The sequence below is a fragment of the Prinia subflava genome, chromosome 19 (genome assembly GCF_021018805.1).
Source record: "Prinia subflava isolate CZ2003 ecotype Zambia chromosome 19, Cam_Psub_1.2, whole genome shotgun sequence".
Taxonomy (NCBI): domain Eukaryota; kingdom Metazoa; phylum Chordata; class Aves; order Passeriformes; family Cisticolidae; genus Prinia; species Prinia subflava.
This window is the reverse complement of record NC_086265.1, coordinates 9,862,003-9,877,855: the sequence shown is the minus strand read 5'-3', so window position 1 is coordinate 9,877,855 and position 15,853 is coordinate 9,862,003. Positions and strand designations below refer to the sequence as shown.

At 48.0% G+C, this 15,853-nt stretch overlaps 1 protein-coding gene across 1 annotated transcript in view; it reads right to left on the bottom strand.

The window, feature by feature from the left end:
* SRRM4 (serine/arginine repetitive matrix 4) overlaps positions 1 to 15,853 on the bottom strand; it is a 51,082-nt gene that overhangs the window by 5,217 nt on the left and 30,012 nt on the right. The window contains 8 exon segments of the mRNA XM_063416380.1: positions 504 to 845; positions 7,896 to 8,005; positions 9,124 to 9,286; positions 10,310 to 10,402; positions 13,025 to 13,075; positions 13,540 to 13,566; positions 14,478 to 14,549; positions 15,301 to 15,381. Coding sequence (XP_063272450.1) covers positions 504 to 845; positions 7,896 to 8,005; positions 9,124 to 9,286; positions 10,310 to 10,402; positions 13,025 to 13,075; positions 13,540 to 13,566; positions 14,478 to 14,549; positions 15,301 to 15,381 — 939 coding nt within the window.

The following is a 15,853-nucleotide window of genomic DNA, read 5'->3' as shown; positions in this document are numbered from 1 at the left end:
CGCTGGATTTGGCTCATTGGACAGGTGAAAGAACAGCCCATAATGATCTTAGTGGAAACAAGCCCCGCTCCCCTTCCCCACAGTAGGCAGAGAGGCAGAATTAGCATGGCAACCCCCAGATGCTCCTTTCAGATTGTGCCCAGAAGGGCCAGAGACTTTTTTTTGACATGGCCATGCCCAGGTGAGCAGGGATGTGCTGTGAACACGGCCTGACCCAGGCCCAAACCCTGCATGAGCCACAGCAATGCCAAAGCACCGACACAAGGAATGCCCAGGGATGTGATGGCTGGGTTTTATCTTCCTCCTCAGGCTACACTACTGGTTCTTGCTGGGTTCTGGACTCCAGACTGGCAAGACCGTGGGTCTGGTTGGTACCAGCCTGCCTCCAGAGCACAGAAAGCTCCCTGCCAGCTCACCACAGCAACTGGGGAGCGGGCAGGAGACACAGAGCAACAACGTACCAGGTATTGGGCTGCCTGCAGCAGCTACTGGTAATCACTGACCTTCGGTCTTGTCCCTGGGCATCTGGAGACAGATTTTCCAAAGCTGTTCCCTTGGTCTGGGAAAAGCAACTGGTGAAGGAATTTCCTGAATCAGAGCTGTTATCGCTGTTGGCCAGTTTGGGCTTCCCGGACGAGAAGGCATGGCCAAAGCCATCATGGACTAGACTTCTTTTCTCCTGGCTGTCCTTTGACCTGGATGAGCTCGTTTGAGTGGAGGGAGGGGAGGAAGTATCGTTTCCTGAGTCATATTCATGATACTCTCCATTCTGGCTGGCTAGGTTGCCAGGCGGGCTGTCTGTTTTGGTAAAGAGGTCAGCAGAAGACCCTGACTGAGAGATCTGAAAGCAAAAAAGCCATTTGGCATTGTTTGAATGGTTTTTGGGGGGGTTGTTTTCGGTTTTACTTTGCTTTTTTTTTTTTTCAAATAAACCCAGAAATTTTACCATCATGATGCACTGAAACAAAAGGAAAGGAAAGAAAAGAAACAAAGAAAAAAAGAAGGAGAAGAAAACAAAAGCACATATCCCTAAAAGAAATTCACAGTAAGAAGAAACTTATTTTCCCCCTGCTATAATAACGGGAAGATTTAGAGATCATGCAAAGAGTATCAGCATGCGGTTCATGTTAAACAAAAGAGTCCAACAAAGTAAGCGGGCAACCAAAGAATTAAAATAAATAACTAACTAAATAAAAAAAATGTAACTGAGGACAAAGCCCTTATTTAACCTTAAAGAGGGAAAGAAAAAAAAAAAAAAAAAGGAGGAGTATATACATATAAAAAACCTACATCCTTGCAAAGAAAACAAAAATAAAACAAAAACTTAGATGAATAAATTTTTAAAGCTTCCTTATTAAAGTGGCTGAACCAATGTCACTAAAATAAGCAACAAAAAATCAAATCAAATTAAGGGCTTCTGTACAAAGCAAAAACTGGCAAATAAACAAGCGTATCATTTTGGAATTAAAAAAAAAAAGGAAAAGCAAAAAAATAAAAAGAAAAAAGAGGGTGAGGGGAAAAAGAAAAATCCCTTTGGAAATAAAAGGTATACAGATACTTCTTTGTGTGCTTTTTACCCCCTGAAGAAGATATAGCTAATGCGCTCAAGTGACCTCCAATAAATTCCCTGGTGTCTTGCGGATAGCATCCACTTACCCATCAAGAACTCCTCCTTTAGTAGGTAAGGTGTAAGAAAAAAGGAAGAGCGGGCAACATAAGTCCATCATTAGAGTCTCAAATGACATGAAAAAAACATAAACCCTGTCTGCAATCCACACTGCCAACTGTTTGCTGCCTCCTCTATGCAAATGTCATGACTGCTTTTTGTCTGCTCGCTTGTCTCCCTTATTATTCATTTTTGTTTCCTTTTGCTTTAAATCAGCCTGTCCAGCCCATTCCTGGAGGCTGATGGCTTGTGCTGAAAGCCGCAGCTTGCTCTGAATGCCCCTGGGTTGTATGGAAATGACAAAGGGAACTCGAGTGAGGGAAGAAGCAAAAGAATAGGGGAGGAAAAGTGTCCCCACGCTGTAAATCAGAGACCTGTGGGGAAGGGGATGGCAGCCCTGCTCCTGCCAGCCTCTGCAAGGGAGCCAGCCACACCCTGACTGGGTTGGTGAACACTACAGGGCAAGCAAGGACCTCAAACTCACATAGACTGACCTGGGCAGGGCTATTCTCTGGGACCCTGAGCACCACCAAGGGGATTTACATCGTTTCACTATTTTATAGTTCAGTTTTAACTGCACTGGCATTTACCTGAGCCAGCTCAGGAATGTGGCAGGACTGGGAGTGAGGCTGTGTTAGTGCCCTTGCAATTGGGGGAGAACTGGGGCCCAGTGCTCACATCTGCTCTCTCATGTGGCCTCTTCCTCTTTCACTCAGAGCCTCCACTCTCCTCAAACCCACCCATGAGGTTTGGTGCAGGATTCGTAGAGTGTGGACACACAGGTTTGGCTCCCCCCGCTCAGGACAGTCCTCCAAACATGTTGCTAGCAAGCTGTGCTCCCTCAAACAAGTGCACATGCCCTCATGCCATGCTCTAGGGCACACAATGCCCATCTATGCCATGCTCTCCAAACTGGGAACCTGGGCTATGCCCTCACCAATCTGGGGCCTTCTGAGCCAAAAAACCACATTGCAATGTTGGTGCTATCTCAGGCAGCAGAGGAGACTGGATCAGCTGTCACACAGCAGGCACAGGGCCAGTCCCTTTGGAAAGTTTAGCTCTGGACTGGATGGCTTTTTCATCCTCAGAGGGGCTGCAGACTCAGCCTGTGTCATGTTTCACATGGATCTCCTCCATCCTATCAGATGGTGCCTCCATGTCCACACTCCTGCCTGTGGCATCCCATCTGTGTCCCCAGGGAGAGCTGCTCCCGACCCAGTTTGAGGTGCTAAGTGGGACAGGGACAGCTGACTCGGACACAGGTGCTGAACCAGCAGTGACTGGAAGCAGAGCAGAGCTGCCAACACCCACAGCAGCTCTCAGCACAGTCTGCAGGAGGATGGCTGCCCCAACACTACAGTGCTCTGAAAACACCTGGAGCTGGAGGATCTCCAAGTACTTTCTGTCTTACCGGGGAGAGAAGCATTACTGCTTCAGGGATAAGGGATTGGTTCATCCCAGCAAATCCATAGTGCAGTTCCCCATCTCCACCCCACACTAACTTCTAATTGATGCTCAGTCCCAGCTCAGAGGAATCAGAAGCCCCAGCAGCGAACATGGGAAATGAAGTGATGTTTCTTCATTAGCCAACTTGCACCTTCAATGCAGAAGCCCTGGACAGAGCAGAAACGTCTCCCAAATGTTCCCAACAAGGAATGAGTGGAGACACACATTGCAAGTCCTCATTTCAGCATCTGGAACTGCTCCTTGCTTCTTCTCAGCTCTACCAATTTTCTACCCGTCCCTGTTTATTCCAGCAGAAACTGGAATGTCACATGAGCCTAAGAGAGCCAAAGACTGCTTTTCACCAGTCCTTTCTGAAACCTTGATGCCAGATCCAGAGCCCCAAGAGATCTGACTGCTGTGCCATGGACCACTGCACTCTCCCCAGCCACAATCCAGGAGATACAGGATTGCACTTTCAAATATGTTACCAGATATTTTTCTTAAAAGATGGGGTTTGGTTTGCATTCAAGCTTAATCCTAACCCAGAGACAACCAGTTTTTCACTACCTTTCACTTACAGGCATAAAACCACCATGTGAGGTACTCCCTGGCTACAAGAATGGGATGAGCCTGGAGTGGGCACAGGGCTGCTCCAAGGGACACTGACCCCAGCATCACACATAGAAATACCTTCCTTCTGCTCCTTCCCAGTTTAAACTGAAAGGCTGTTATTTCTGCCAAGAGGTACAGCTGTTTCTTGGCATTTCTAAACCAGCTTTTCAGACTGACTCCAGGACCTGGCATCCTTGCTTCTGCTCTGCCTTGGCTGACATCTACGTTCAAAGCAGCAACTGTTGTCAGCACATCACAAAATCTGTCAAATGACCGGGAGGATCAACAAGCTCCTTTGTAGTTCAACATCTGTGGCAGCAACACTCTGGGAAAAGGCAGTGTGGATATCAATGAAATGTGGAGCTGACAGTCTGGGTGAGGGCTGGAGGGGCTGGATGGGGCAAGGGAGGTGCCAGGGGGGACACAGCAGCTTCTCAGCCCCACCACCCTGGGCACCAGGCTGTAGCCAGTAGCTTCCTGCAGGCTCTGGGGGAGGTTCTGCCCTGCAGCAAGAGCCAGGACAAGTCTCAGGGTGATCAGCTTGCCTGCCTGCTCAGACCAATTCCCCATATTCCTCACTGGATGACCTTGGCTTTGTTTGTGGTCCCATTTTACTGTTTCTGAAAGCCATGCCAGCCACCCAGGATGGAAACAGTACCACATCTAAAAGCACTGCACAGACCTCAATTGAATCACACCATTCTGTGTGATTCTGAATTCTAATGGCTTTTTACTTTTCTAGGGTAGCTTAAAAGAGCCCACTCTTTATAAATCTAATTCTCTCTATGTGAACATTTGGATTTCCCCACACACACAACCCCTAATAAGTAATTAAATAATCTCAGTGAACTTTGCTTCATCCAGCTTTCAGCAGGGAACATACTGCTGCCCTCAAGGGAACCCAGGATATGTATTTACTGGATTTTTTGTTTCAAATCATTATTTAATCAAGATGAAGGGGGAGCAGAAATGAGGCCCTCACTCATATTCCAGACTGTGATTCCAAGTGCAGTCCCAGACCAAGAGGCAGCGCAGTCTAATAGGTTACAAAAATACAATCACTGCTCGTCTTCCAATTAAACTGAACAGCTCCATTTACTGTGCCACAAACAGCCCCGGGGCGAGAGATGACAATGCGTTGTCCCAGCCATACGGGGACAGCAGCGTGGCACAGCCTCACTCAGAGCTGCAGGATTTCATCCCTGGGTTTTTCTTCTCTTGTTTGCAACTCACTTCAAAGCAGAGTTAATTTCCCTTTCAGAGGGGCATGCCGTCTGCCTTTGTCTCTTTTTCTAGGCTGTGTGCTAATGAAAGGAGTGAAAGCCTTGTGTCGGTGACCCCGGCGAGCCCTGCTCTCGGTGAGGGCCCGGCTGACATCTGCCACAGCCACTGGCACAGGGACAGCACCTGCTGGGGCTGCTGGGGATGGGGCTCTGCGCCTGCCCTGGGGCTCCTCCACCTGCCACAGCTCGTGGAAACGGCCTCACCTCTGCTGAGAACCTACCCCAGCTGAAAAGCTAATTTCTGACTGAGTACAAAAAACAGAAGTTCTGTAGCAATTCAGTATAACCCCTTTTTGCAGTTATGAGTTCCTGACTCGAGGAGCCCTGAGTGGGAAAATTCCCCTTTTTTGGCTGGATGGGGAGTTCAGGGTGAGGCTTTCTGTACCACAAGGGCTAAGCTGAGTCCAGAGCAAGGAGGAAATGACACAGCTGTCCCTGCGAGCACTGAGCTTGGGTTATTTGGGGCTGGTGACACTGCTGAGCAGCCTGGCTCACCAATACATTGCTGGGGTAAACTCCAGAGAATGCCAAGCAGAGGTTTGTTTCTTTTCTAGGATCTTTTTAGCCTGCTGCAGTGCAGGCATTGTGTGCTCACCTCAGCTTGAGCCAGGCTGGCATTGCTTTGGAGCAACAGTTTGTTTTCCACTCTCTCTTTTTGGTAGCTGGTGCACAGCCCAACTCTTCAATGGATACAGGCACTGATCTTTCCCCCCCAGCTGCTGCTCCCAGCACTGAGCTGTGGATTTGTCAGACAATAACCAGGGGTAACCCCAGCTGTGAGGGGAAAATGGGAAAAGAAAAGAGAACAAATTCCATGTTTATAGGAAGTTTTATCTTTCTGTTCTTGAAGGGCCCTGTTTGCTGTCAAAAACATGCTGCCTAGCACTCAAAAGAATAGTTTTTCCTATGTAAGCCAAAACCCAGGCTAGAAAACAGCAGCAGCAAGCCAATATGTAGGTCTGCCATGAGGTTTCCCCAGCCTTGCAGCACACTCTGTCCCAGTCCCTGCACAGCATTTCCCCATTCTACCTTCCTGCAGACATGAGCACAAAGACAAACAGCATCATTTGCACCAGCTGTACCCCACTGAGCTTCACTGGAAATCTGGCTCAAGCCTGTGATAATTTGTGGCATCACAAATGAGTTACAGTGAAAGCAAAGGAGCTGGCAAGGAAAGTGTATGCACGGTGCAGTTATCTTCATCAGCAACAACAAAGGCAATTAGATCTGTGCCCTGCAGGTATTTATATTGCACTGCCAGAGGAAAGCACAGTGGCACAGTCATCCATCTGTGTCGGTGTGGAATAAAGTGCCTGCAGCTGGGCAGGGGTATTCTGTACAGAAATAAATGCTGCACATTACCCACAGCTTCTCTGTGCCTGCTGAGGCACAGGCCCACAATCCTGCTCCCCGTGGGTGCCTATTGCGGCTGCACGGGATTAAAGGAGAAGCAGAGGGAGAAGCTTGGAAATTCACTGCCAAAAAGAAAAGTATCAGGGAACTTTGGGGTGTTTCTGCATGTGTACAGGCATGTGTGGGTGCATCAGCTTTGGCATAAAGAGGGGAGGAAGCAGCAAGGTAGATGCATAGGCAGGGCATTGTTTTGTGTGCTTTATCCCCCAGCAGTTCCAGGCAGACCTAGTTAGAAATTGTGGCTGTTTCACTACGAAGGAATGAAGACAAATAGGGTGGAGAGGATAGCAGAATTGACCACAAAGCACTTCAAATTTTCAGAAGCAAAACAATCTAGAATAAAAAACATCTTGAAAAGCAAACCCTTTCTTTTGGAAGTGCTATAGGATTATCTCATATTTCCCTGTATCTGTGTGTATTTTCCCTGATCCTCCTTGGACAGTCCCTTTCCTGTTGAGATATGATACCTGTGCACCTCCACAGGTAAGGATGGTTTCGTTTGGAAGGCCAGGCCAGATGGAAGGATAGGGAGTGTAACATACAACTCTCTCAGAGGACTGAAACATGGCATTTTTGAATCCTAATTCTGAATTTTTTCACAAAATCTTTTATTCCCCAGCATTTTTTTTAATATGTGATCAACATCTTCTGCAAGAGCACATTTTCATTTCAGGCTGCTCTCAAAGTCTGACAGAACGAAGCTTATTCATACAGCAGCCATTTAACTCATGAAAAGGAAAGGCATCAAAGGGTTGTGTATAGTTATTAATAAATGAGACTAAAGGTTCCCATTCCATTTTTCCCTTGACAGTTTGGAGTACATGATATTTAATGACCTTATTCAGCAGAATTTCAGGGGCAGCTCTTAACCAGGGGCTTCAATTTGAACAAGTGCTTAAATGTGCTCTTGAATGGTGTCCCAAGAGAATGTACTTCTTTTGGGGACAGGAGGACAGTAGTGGCTTTCATCAGTCATTATGCCTTTTAGTCAGTAAAATATTTGCCTAAGTTATTAACCCTTACTAGAAAGAACACAGGAGTATCCTGATGACTTTTACTTTGCATCCACCCCCTGCATCTGGATCTGTCAAGTTCTTGTCTTCCCTTCCCTGCAGCTTTTCCATTTGCTTCACTCATTTACCTCAAGTGAAGCAAATGGAAAAGCGAGTGCAGGATGCTTGAGTTTAGCTCATTTTAAACCTTTTAAAATTTTAAATTAGATTTTACTCTTTCTCAGGAAACAGAACAGCTGGCAGTTGGCCTCACAGGACTTTGGGAGCCTGGCTTCCGAGAGAGGAAACTTAGCACTAATTAAAAACTAGGCTTAGGCTCAAAAGCATTTATGAAAAATATGCTGCTTGAACTAAACAACACCCTGGTGACATGATGCAGTCTTTGGCTGGTTGTTTTTTTGGGGGGAGGAGCTCTGAACTCAGCAACACCCCCAGTTCATGACAATGAGCTTCATACCTTGTTTTTTTTTCCTTTGCGTGTGCGTGCACACATCAGCGTGTGGTGTGAGGTTCTGCTCTCCCCGCTGCCTTATAAGGCTTTACAAGCACTGACTCACATGGCCCCACACGCTCTATAACGAGAGCAAATATGCATATCTATAATGTTGAGAGACAGCTTGTGCCTGTCTGTACCCACGTACAATCCCTGGGTATTTTGATCAGCACGCTGTCTGTGTGGGTGAGTGGGTAGAGTCTCTTGTCTTGCTGGCACCATCTCTCTCCTATCTGATGTAGCTCCTGCGTGTGGCTGAGCTATTTCCAACTGATGACTGGGCCTAAAGGAGAAAACAACTTTGGGGCTTGGAGGACTCTGTGCTCAAAACACCTCTAGCATTACACATCCACAAGTGTGGCTATCAGATCCTGCACTATGTCCAGTCCTACCTAGCAGTTTCTCTCTCCAGAGTGCCTATCTGACACCAACACCACAGTCAGGGCATCACATCTCTGCTTTACTGCTGCCAGGAACAAAGGGGAAACATGCCACAGAAAACAAAGACTGATATCAATCTCTATCTAATATCTCTCTCCATCTCTTTCTCCCTCAATTCATGTCCTATATCATCCCTTTCTGTGTATATGGAAAAACATTCTAAGGCACTGAGCCTGGTTTTACCCTCAGATGCACATGCAGTTCCCATTAGCATCAATGAGGGCTGTTCATAAGTTCCAAATCTGGCCCCTGGGCTTGTCAGTCTAGAGGAACAGTGATCCTAGAAGGATCCTGATAGTCAGAAAACATCCCATGCCAATAACCACCAGCTCATTAAATGTAAATGTTCCTTTTGTATGTGTTTGATACCCTTTTTTAGCCTGAAGGACTAAACTTTTGAATGTAAAGACCAGTGAATGAAGTTCACATCCAGCTAAGCAAAGACTGCATAGCAAACGCTTCCCTTTAAAATATCGTTTCTGGAGGCCACTTTTTTTTGTTAAATGTCCTCAATTCATTATTCATAGGCTAAAGACTTTGCAAGTTTTCCCCCTCTCCAGCCCCACCCTTGGTGTGAAAGTGCTGAAGGAAGGAATGGCTTTACATACATTGGAAAACAGCACCATGAATTAATAATACGGTTTAACCAAGTTCGTCTAACATCACTATAATTGAGTTATAAAAATTTCATATCAGAGTTCTTGCCCAGATTTCTCTGGCTAGTTCAAGCAAAGAAGGACAGTGTGTAATACTTACTACTTCCTTAGAGGACAGGAAGCTGCAGAGTGGGAGGGTTTGGCTGGCTTTTTGACTGGCCTGAACCTCTGCAGAGGAGCTTCTCCTTGCCGTGATCTTTGAATGGTGCCAGGAGTGTCTTCGCCGTGTTTTACGCCCTTCCTCCCGAGACCTGGCTCTGTGCCTCCAGGAGACAGGAACAGCCAAAATGTTATTCCTTAGGATTCCTTAGGATCCGTTCCCAGCTCCACACCAACCCTTGGCAGGTCTGTGCTAGGACTCTGCATATGGGAGAATGTTCTTCCACATGACTGCTCTGTGTGGAGTCATGAGGGACAGAAAAGGGATGTTTTGTTTTTCTATTTTAAAAGAAAAATAATAATTTTGCATCCAGATTTTGGACTTTAACCTCAAATTTCAGCTCCAATGCATGATTTTATGGTGGCTCGAGGCAAACCATGAACTTTGTGCACCCTAGAATGTTCCTGTGGTGATACACCTCCAAGAGAAAACACACTCTGCTCTTGCATGAGCCCCCCTCCAATTACTGATTGCATTCCTGCCCCCACTGATCCTCAGCTTTTCATAAGAAAATTCCCAGTACTTAGGAGGAATAAAGTAGGAGAGTGGGGGTGGGCTGTTCAAGTGCTTTCAGAGAACATGAAACATGAACTCATTATGTGTATAAATCACTTGCTATTGCAGCAATGCTGGATCTAGCACCAGTATCCACTTAGCCGGCCCCAGGATGCATCTGTCATCCAGAGGAGAGAATTTAATCAGGTCAAAGACAATAACTATAGATGGCCACAGGCAAATATATTTCCATTGCTAAGACCATGTTTAAGGGTTTCCTGGGACATCAGCAGTACAGAGCCCTTGGGCTGGGGAAGGACACTAGGCTGGAATCAGCTGTCATGGGCTGATCATCAGCTATGGGAATTAGAAATGACTGTCAGACCAAAAAGCTGCAGCCACTGCTTCTTGAGGCAAAACCCTTCCATGGCTGAGACCACAAACAGGTCAGCCCCCAGTGTGACTTTGCTGCTACCAAAATGGGAAGTGGCTGTGCACAGAGAGCCTGTGGGTCACACAGAGAGCCTGTGGGTCACACAGAGAGCCTGTGGGTCACACAGGCTGTGGCAGCCACATCCTTGGGCCCAGCAGGAAGCGCTGAGGACGCTGAGCTTGGGAGCAGTGCCGTTACCTGCTCCGGCAGCTGGGGGAGTGGGAGTCGGAGCTCTCTGAGCGAGAGTGGCAGCGGCGATGCCGATGGGATTTCCGGGTGCGCCCACGAGAGCTTTAAGAAGCAGAAAGGAAAACCAGCATTAGGTTAGCAAGTGGGGGGATGCACGAGCCAGCAGCTGAAGGCTGAGGTCGATAATATTCAGATCAGAAGGGAGTCACGCCTTTTAAAGATTGGTGTATGAAACATGGCACAGAACATCAAGGCATGAGAAATTCTCCATCCCTTCATCGCTGTAGTGACATCTTCCTGAGATCTCTGCTAGCATTTTACACACAAGCTATTAGGTTGGCTCTGTAGCATACTGGGGGAAGATTTGTGGACAAGCATGTGGGAGTGCAGCAGCCAGCACCAATCCTTTCAAGACTTTAAAGAGCCATGTGCTTGCCTTTCATCCTGCAGCCTACCCTATAACAGCCAGGCAACTGCCCAAGACCATCCTGTTGCTGAGCCTTGGGGGAAGCACCATCTGTCTGGACAACCCGTCACAAACCTCCAGCCCTCTCCCTAGTGCTGGCTCCTTGTTAAAGAGCAGGTACAGAAGGACAAGCTCCAAGTGATAGAGTACACTCAGTAGCAGCCAGCCTTCCCCACCCTCTCCAGGTGGGAGCATCTAGCCAGTCCTGTGTGCAGCTCTCGTGGCTGCTGCACAAAGTACAACGTTTTAAGCACAGCCTGTCTTGTGCACAGTTCCTGCTTGAGAGACAGGACTATTTCCCTGGCTTCTGACAGGTGCCCAGTCACTGGTGCTGCCTTTTCTGACAGGGCCTGAGGACAATCCTCAGCAAACTGTGTGTGGGGACAGAGGGCAGTGTCCTGCTGCAGTTCCCTTTGCACCACCAGGCTGTTTCTCATAGATTACCCAGCCCTGTTAGTTAAGGGCTATAGTTGTCCATGCCAGCAGCTGAAATCCTGGGTGCAGAGAGTAGGGTGACATGGGTGGCAGGCTAGCTGCCACCTTCTATGCCCCATCCCTCCCATCTTTGTTCAGCATAGCAGTTATTTTAGATCTGGAAGAGTTTCCATCTGCTCAGGCTGGCGTGGCTGTGCCAGCAGGCAAAGCTGACTGTGTGTGAGCTGGTGGGAACAGCCTGGCTTCATGGTCACACTACACAGGCACTGACAGCACAAATACAACCTGCTTGGACAGCATTTAGCACCTTACTGGTATAAAAACTCAGCAAATAATTGCTTGAGAACAGCATCTCCTTTAAGACAAAAGGGCAACCTCCAGGGCAATTCCTTCAACTCTGCTTGGCTGTTTTCTTTGATGCTTTTCACACCCAATGATTATATTTTTTTAAAACTTCACATTTTGGGATCCTCCTTTCTTATTTTCATACAGCTGCAATCAGCAACACTGAACTATTTTCACTCATGGTAGATTTGTGTGAAAATCCCTGTGTTTGTGCTTCGCCCCCTGCACCAGTCCCTCCGATTTGTTTTCCCTTCCTGCAGAAGGGAAAACTGGTCCTGCGTGATTTAGATAACCAGTTGCTTGATGCAAAGATAAGTCAAAGCTGTGTGATTATACAAAAATCCTCACGGGATCCATCTGATCCACGCCTGGGAGTAAAAGGTCTGCAGGAACTGGGAGTGGCTGAGCTCTGATTTGCCAGAAGAAAGATGAGGCTAAAACGCCTTGGTTTATCCCCAAAGAGCAATTCCAGCAGCTCCAGTTCCCTGAGGTCAGGCCACACCAGCAGGACATAGATCTTAGGTTTAACTGCACTGTTACGGTACTGCTGTGTTAGCTTGGGGAGATGCCTCCTTTTACAGATAACCTAGGAAGCCTCTCTTTTACCACCGAGGTTTTTGGGTGCAGGGTAGCCCAGTTTGAGGGGAAACTGAACTGAAACTGGGCCACTTAATGCACAGAAATCTTAGCAAAAAGGAGACTGGCTTTTGGCATGCAATGGAGATGCCTGTGCAGGCCCCAGCAAAGCTGACCAGGGGATCAATGCCCAAGGTTCAGCCCCAGGACTGTTTCCTTGCTCTGAAAGCAGGTAAGAAACCACAGGTTGCAGTTCTCAGAAGATAGAGAACAAAGGGGAAAACAGAGGCATCTTACAGTCCTTCCTTCCAGTCCTGAGGAACCCTATTTTATACCATGCCCCTTGATTATGTGCCCCACAGGACAAGGATTGTGCTCTGCTAACACTCCAAGACTGAACCTCAACACCAGATTTTTCCAAACTCCATCCCCTCCAAACAATCCCTGCTCTTCCCCTTGACCCCATTCAGATCCTTGGCTGTGCTGTATCTCCTGAGTAGATCCTGATGCAACCTCCTAGAGCAGCAAGTCAGGAGTCGCTGAGGTCTTTCTCAGTAAGGGTGTGCCAGCCTGCCCTGTGGCAGGTCACAGTTCAGCCTCTCATGCTGCCCCCACCAGAAAAGCTGGAGCCTTTTCTCTGGACAAGACTCTGCACATCCGTGCAAGATACACAAACTACAGAAACAGGTGTCACAAAAGAAAGGGAGAGGAAAGATCTTCAGCCTCTACAAACCCTTTTCCATTCTGGCAAAACCAGAATTGCTGGTTTTAGCTTCAAAATAATCCCGAGAAATGCTTAGAGCTCTGCAGTAGGTGTTAGCTCCAGGGGCCCCACCACATCAAGCACTTCCTAGCCCCACACCGTGCAGGCAGGGCAGGGAACTCCATGAATCACTACTTACTGTTTTTTGTGTTTTCTTTCTTCCTTTCTCTTACTTTTGGGGCTTGAAGAACTAAATAAGAAATGGCTAATTAATTGGGAGATTTCTGTTCCGATAAAAAGCTGCACAATCACATGTCAATGTTACAGCTTGGTTGCCCAAGAGCATGCAGTAAAAATGAAAGGGATTCATGATTGTCACAGCACAGGGGGTCTGAGTGCCTGCTGACAAATCTGCTTCGTGGGCTGGGCCAAAACCCTCAAAGGGATCAGCCAACTTGGTGACTGTTCCTTTTTCCATAGAGAAAATGAGTACTTCTTGATAATGTACACACACATACTGGAATCAGAAGAGCTCTTCCAGTCCACACCTGGGGAGTCACTGACCCCAGACCCACATGGAACGGGGCGACCCAAGGGAATTCCACAAGGAAACACAGAAGAAATATCTTCTGCCCCCTCTCAGTGAATATCAACCTTGAAGAAACCATTAAACTCTTATTTCTAAGGGACCACCCATACTTGCTCAACTCTTACCTGTGCCTTCTCTTCTTTGATGATAACCTGCAAGACACAAATATGCACATTGAATACAGCGTCTCACAAAATTGGAAATTTGAGTCCAAGACCATGTGTTTAGGCTCAGACTGAGCACTGAGAGCAGCAGCTGGGCAGAATGGCCCCACCTCTCCTTTAGCCAGCAGGTGAGAGAGCATAAGAATCACTCCTTGGAAAGAAAGTGTTTTAAAGGAGTTCCTATATCCTTGTTCCTCCTTCTCCCTTGCTCTTCTTTGGAGATTCAAGCTCAGTTTTTCACCCTGTTATCCACTTTTGGTAGCTTCTCTCTTTGGTTCAATGTATTATAAATACATGAACCTTCTTAGGGAGATGGAATCCACTGTTCTCATCAAATATTAGTTTAACAGCTGAGAGAAAACAGTGAAATATTTGCAATTTTAAAATTTAATCATGCTCTTTGAATTAAAAATGGACTTCAGAAGAGGAAGGTGGAAACAATCACTGGGGCTGGGAGAGGAGACTGGGATGTGGGTGTGGGGAGGTGATCTGACACTTTTGCTAGTCCTGACACTCTCTGCAGGCTGGGGACCAGGGCAAGCCCTGAGTACTGATCCCATTGGCATTTCAGAGGATGGAGACACGTGAGGATGGAAACGTGAGCAGAACAGCAAGGACAGCAGGCTGAGGCTCCACAGACCTCACAGTGATTTGGCTTGTCCATCTCTGTGTCCCCACACCCCGACAGTTCATGTTTCTCTGTTTGCACTGGGCAGACACCATTCCATGTCCTCCTAGCCCAGAGGGACTCTGGCTATGCCTCCTCAGTGCTCACAGAGTGTCATACCTCTCTGCCCGCTGGGACCAACAGCTGCCCAAGGCAGCAGTGCCTTCCACCCCTTCTCCAAACCCCCAACAGCCATTTCCAGCAGGGAATTTCATTTTCAAGGGAAAAATACCTGTTTCTTTTTCGCTTCTTGGAGCTTTTCTTCTTCTTCTTCTTCACAGGTGAAGGGCTGTAGGAGGGAGACCTGAGGGGGCAGAAGGGCATTAGGGACCACAGAGCTGCTCACAGCTGTCCCAGCCACCCCAACTCTCACCCCACCACCAGCGGCATCTCCAGGGCAGAGAGTGGCTGGGCATTCCTGGTAGGGGCAGGATGAGCCCAGGGAAGAGCCCAGGGAGGAGCCTCAACCCAGCTCTGCTGTCCTGAGGGGAGGGCGAGAAGATGGCAGCACCCCCCTGGGCCGTGGAACCGCCAGGCCCTCACATCTCCATCTTACACAGGCCCTTTTCCCTCACGCCCGGCTGAGGGCTGCCATCCCCTCCTGCCCCACACACCGCCATGACCACCCTCACACCCTTCACTGACCCTGTTCCCTCACACCCAGCCAGGGACTGCCCTGCCCTGCCCTGCCTGTCCCCTCACACCGCCATGGCTCCCTCATGACCCTCTTCCCTCACACCCAGCTGAGGACTGCCCTGCCTGTCCCCTCATGCCACCATGGCTCCCTCATGACTCTCTTCCCTCACACCCGGCCGAGGGTTGCTGTGCCTGTCCCCTCATGCCGCCATGGCTCCCTCATGACCCTCTTCCCTCACACCCAGCCAAGGGCTCCTCTCACACTGCCATGGCTCCCTCATGACCCTCTTCCCTCACACCCAGCTGAGGATTGCCCTGCCTGTCCCCTCACACCGCCATGGCTCCCTCATGACCCTCTTCCCTCACACCCAGCCGAGGACTGCCCTGCCTGTCCCCTCATGCCGCCATGGCTCCCTCACCTCCTTCTCTTCTTGCGGCCAGATTTCTTTTTCTTCTTCTTCCCCCGAGCCGGCAGCGGCCGCTCCTCATCACACGAAGGGCTGAGGGTGGGGGACAAGACCCAATAAGCATTAAAAGTAATGAAAATAAACCCTGAACGGGCTCACATGGGACTGACTCTCTGGCATCCCCACCTCAGGGACACGGGGCAGAGCAAGGTCAGTGTTCATGATGTGGGTGTTGCCTCATTACACTCTAACAAATTATTTAGCCACAGTTTAAATGAAGTGTCTAATAGAGATATAACAGGACAGCTCCACCACAGCAATGCTGATTATTTAAAACATGTTTGCTGAGGTTAACAACTCTGAAACAGATTTATAGGTTTTGTTGCTCTTTGTAAATATGCTTTAAATAATTAATTGGGATTTAATTTGCATACAGTAATTATTGCAAGCAGATGCATCTAACTATAATAAAGACTTGACATGTGTTAAGTAGCAATTGATTAGAAATATATATATATTTATTGAGACACTATGGTAATTGAAAGAGATATGCATCTCTTATACA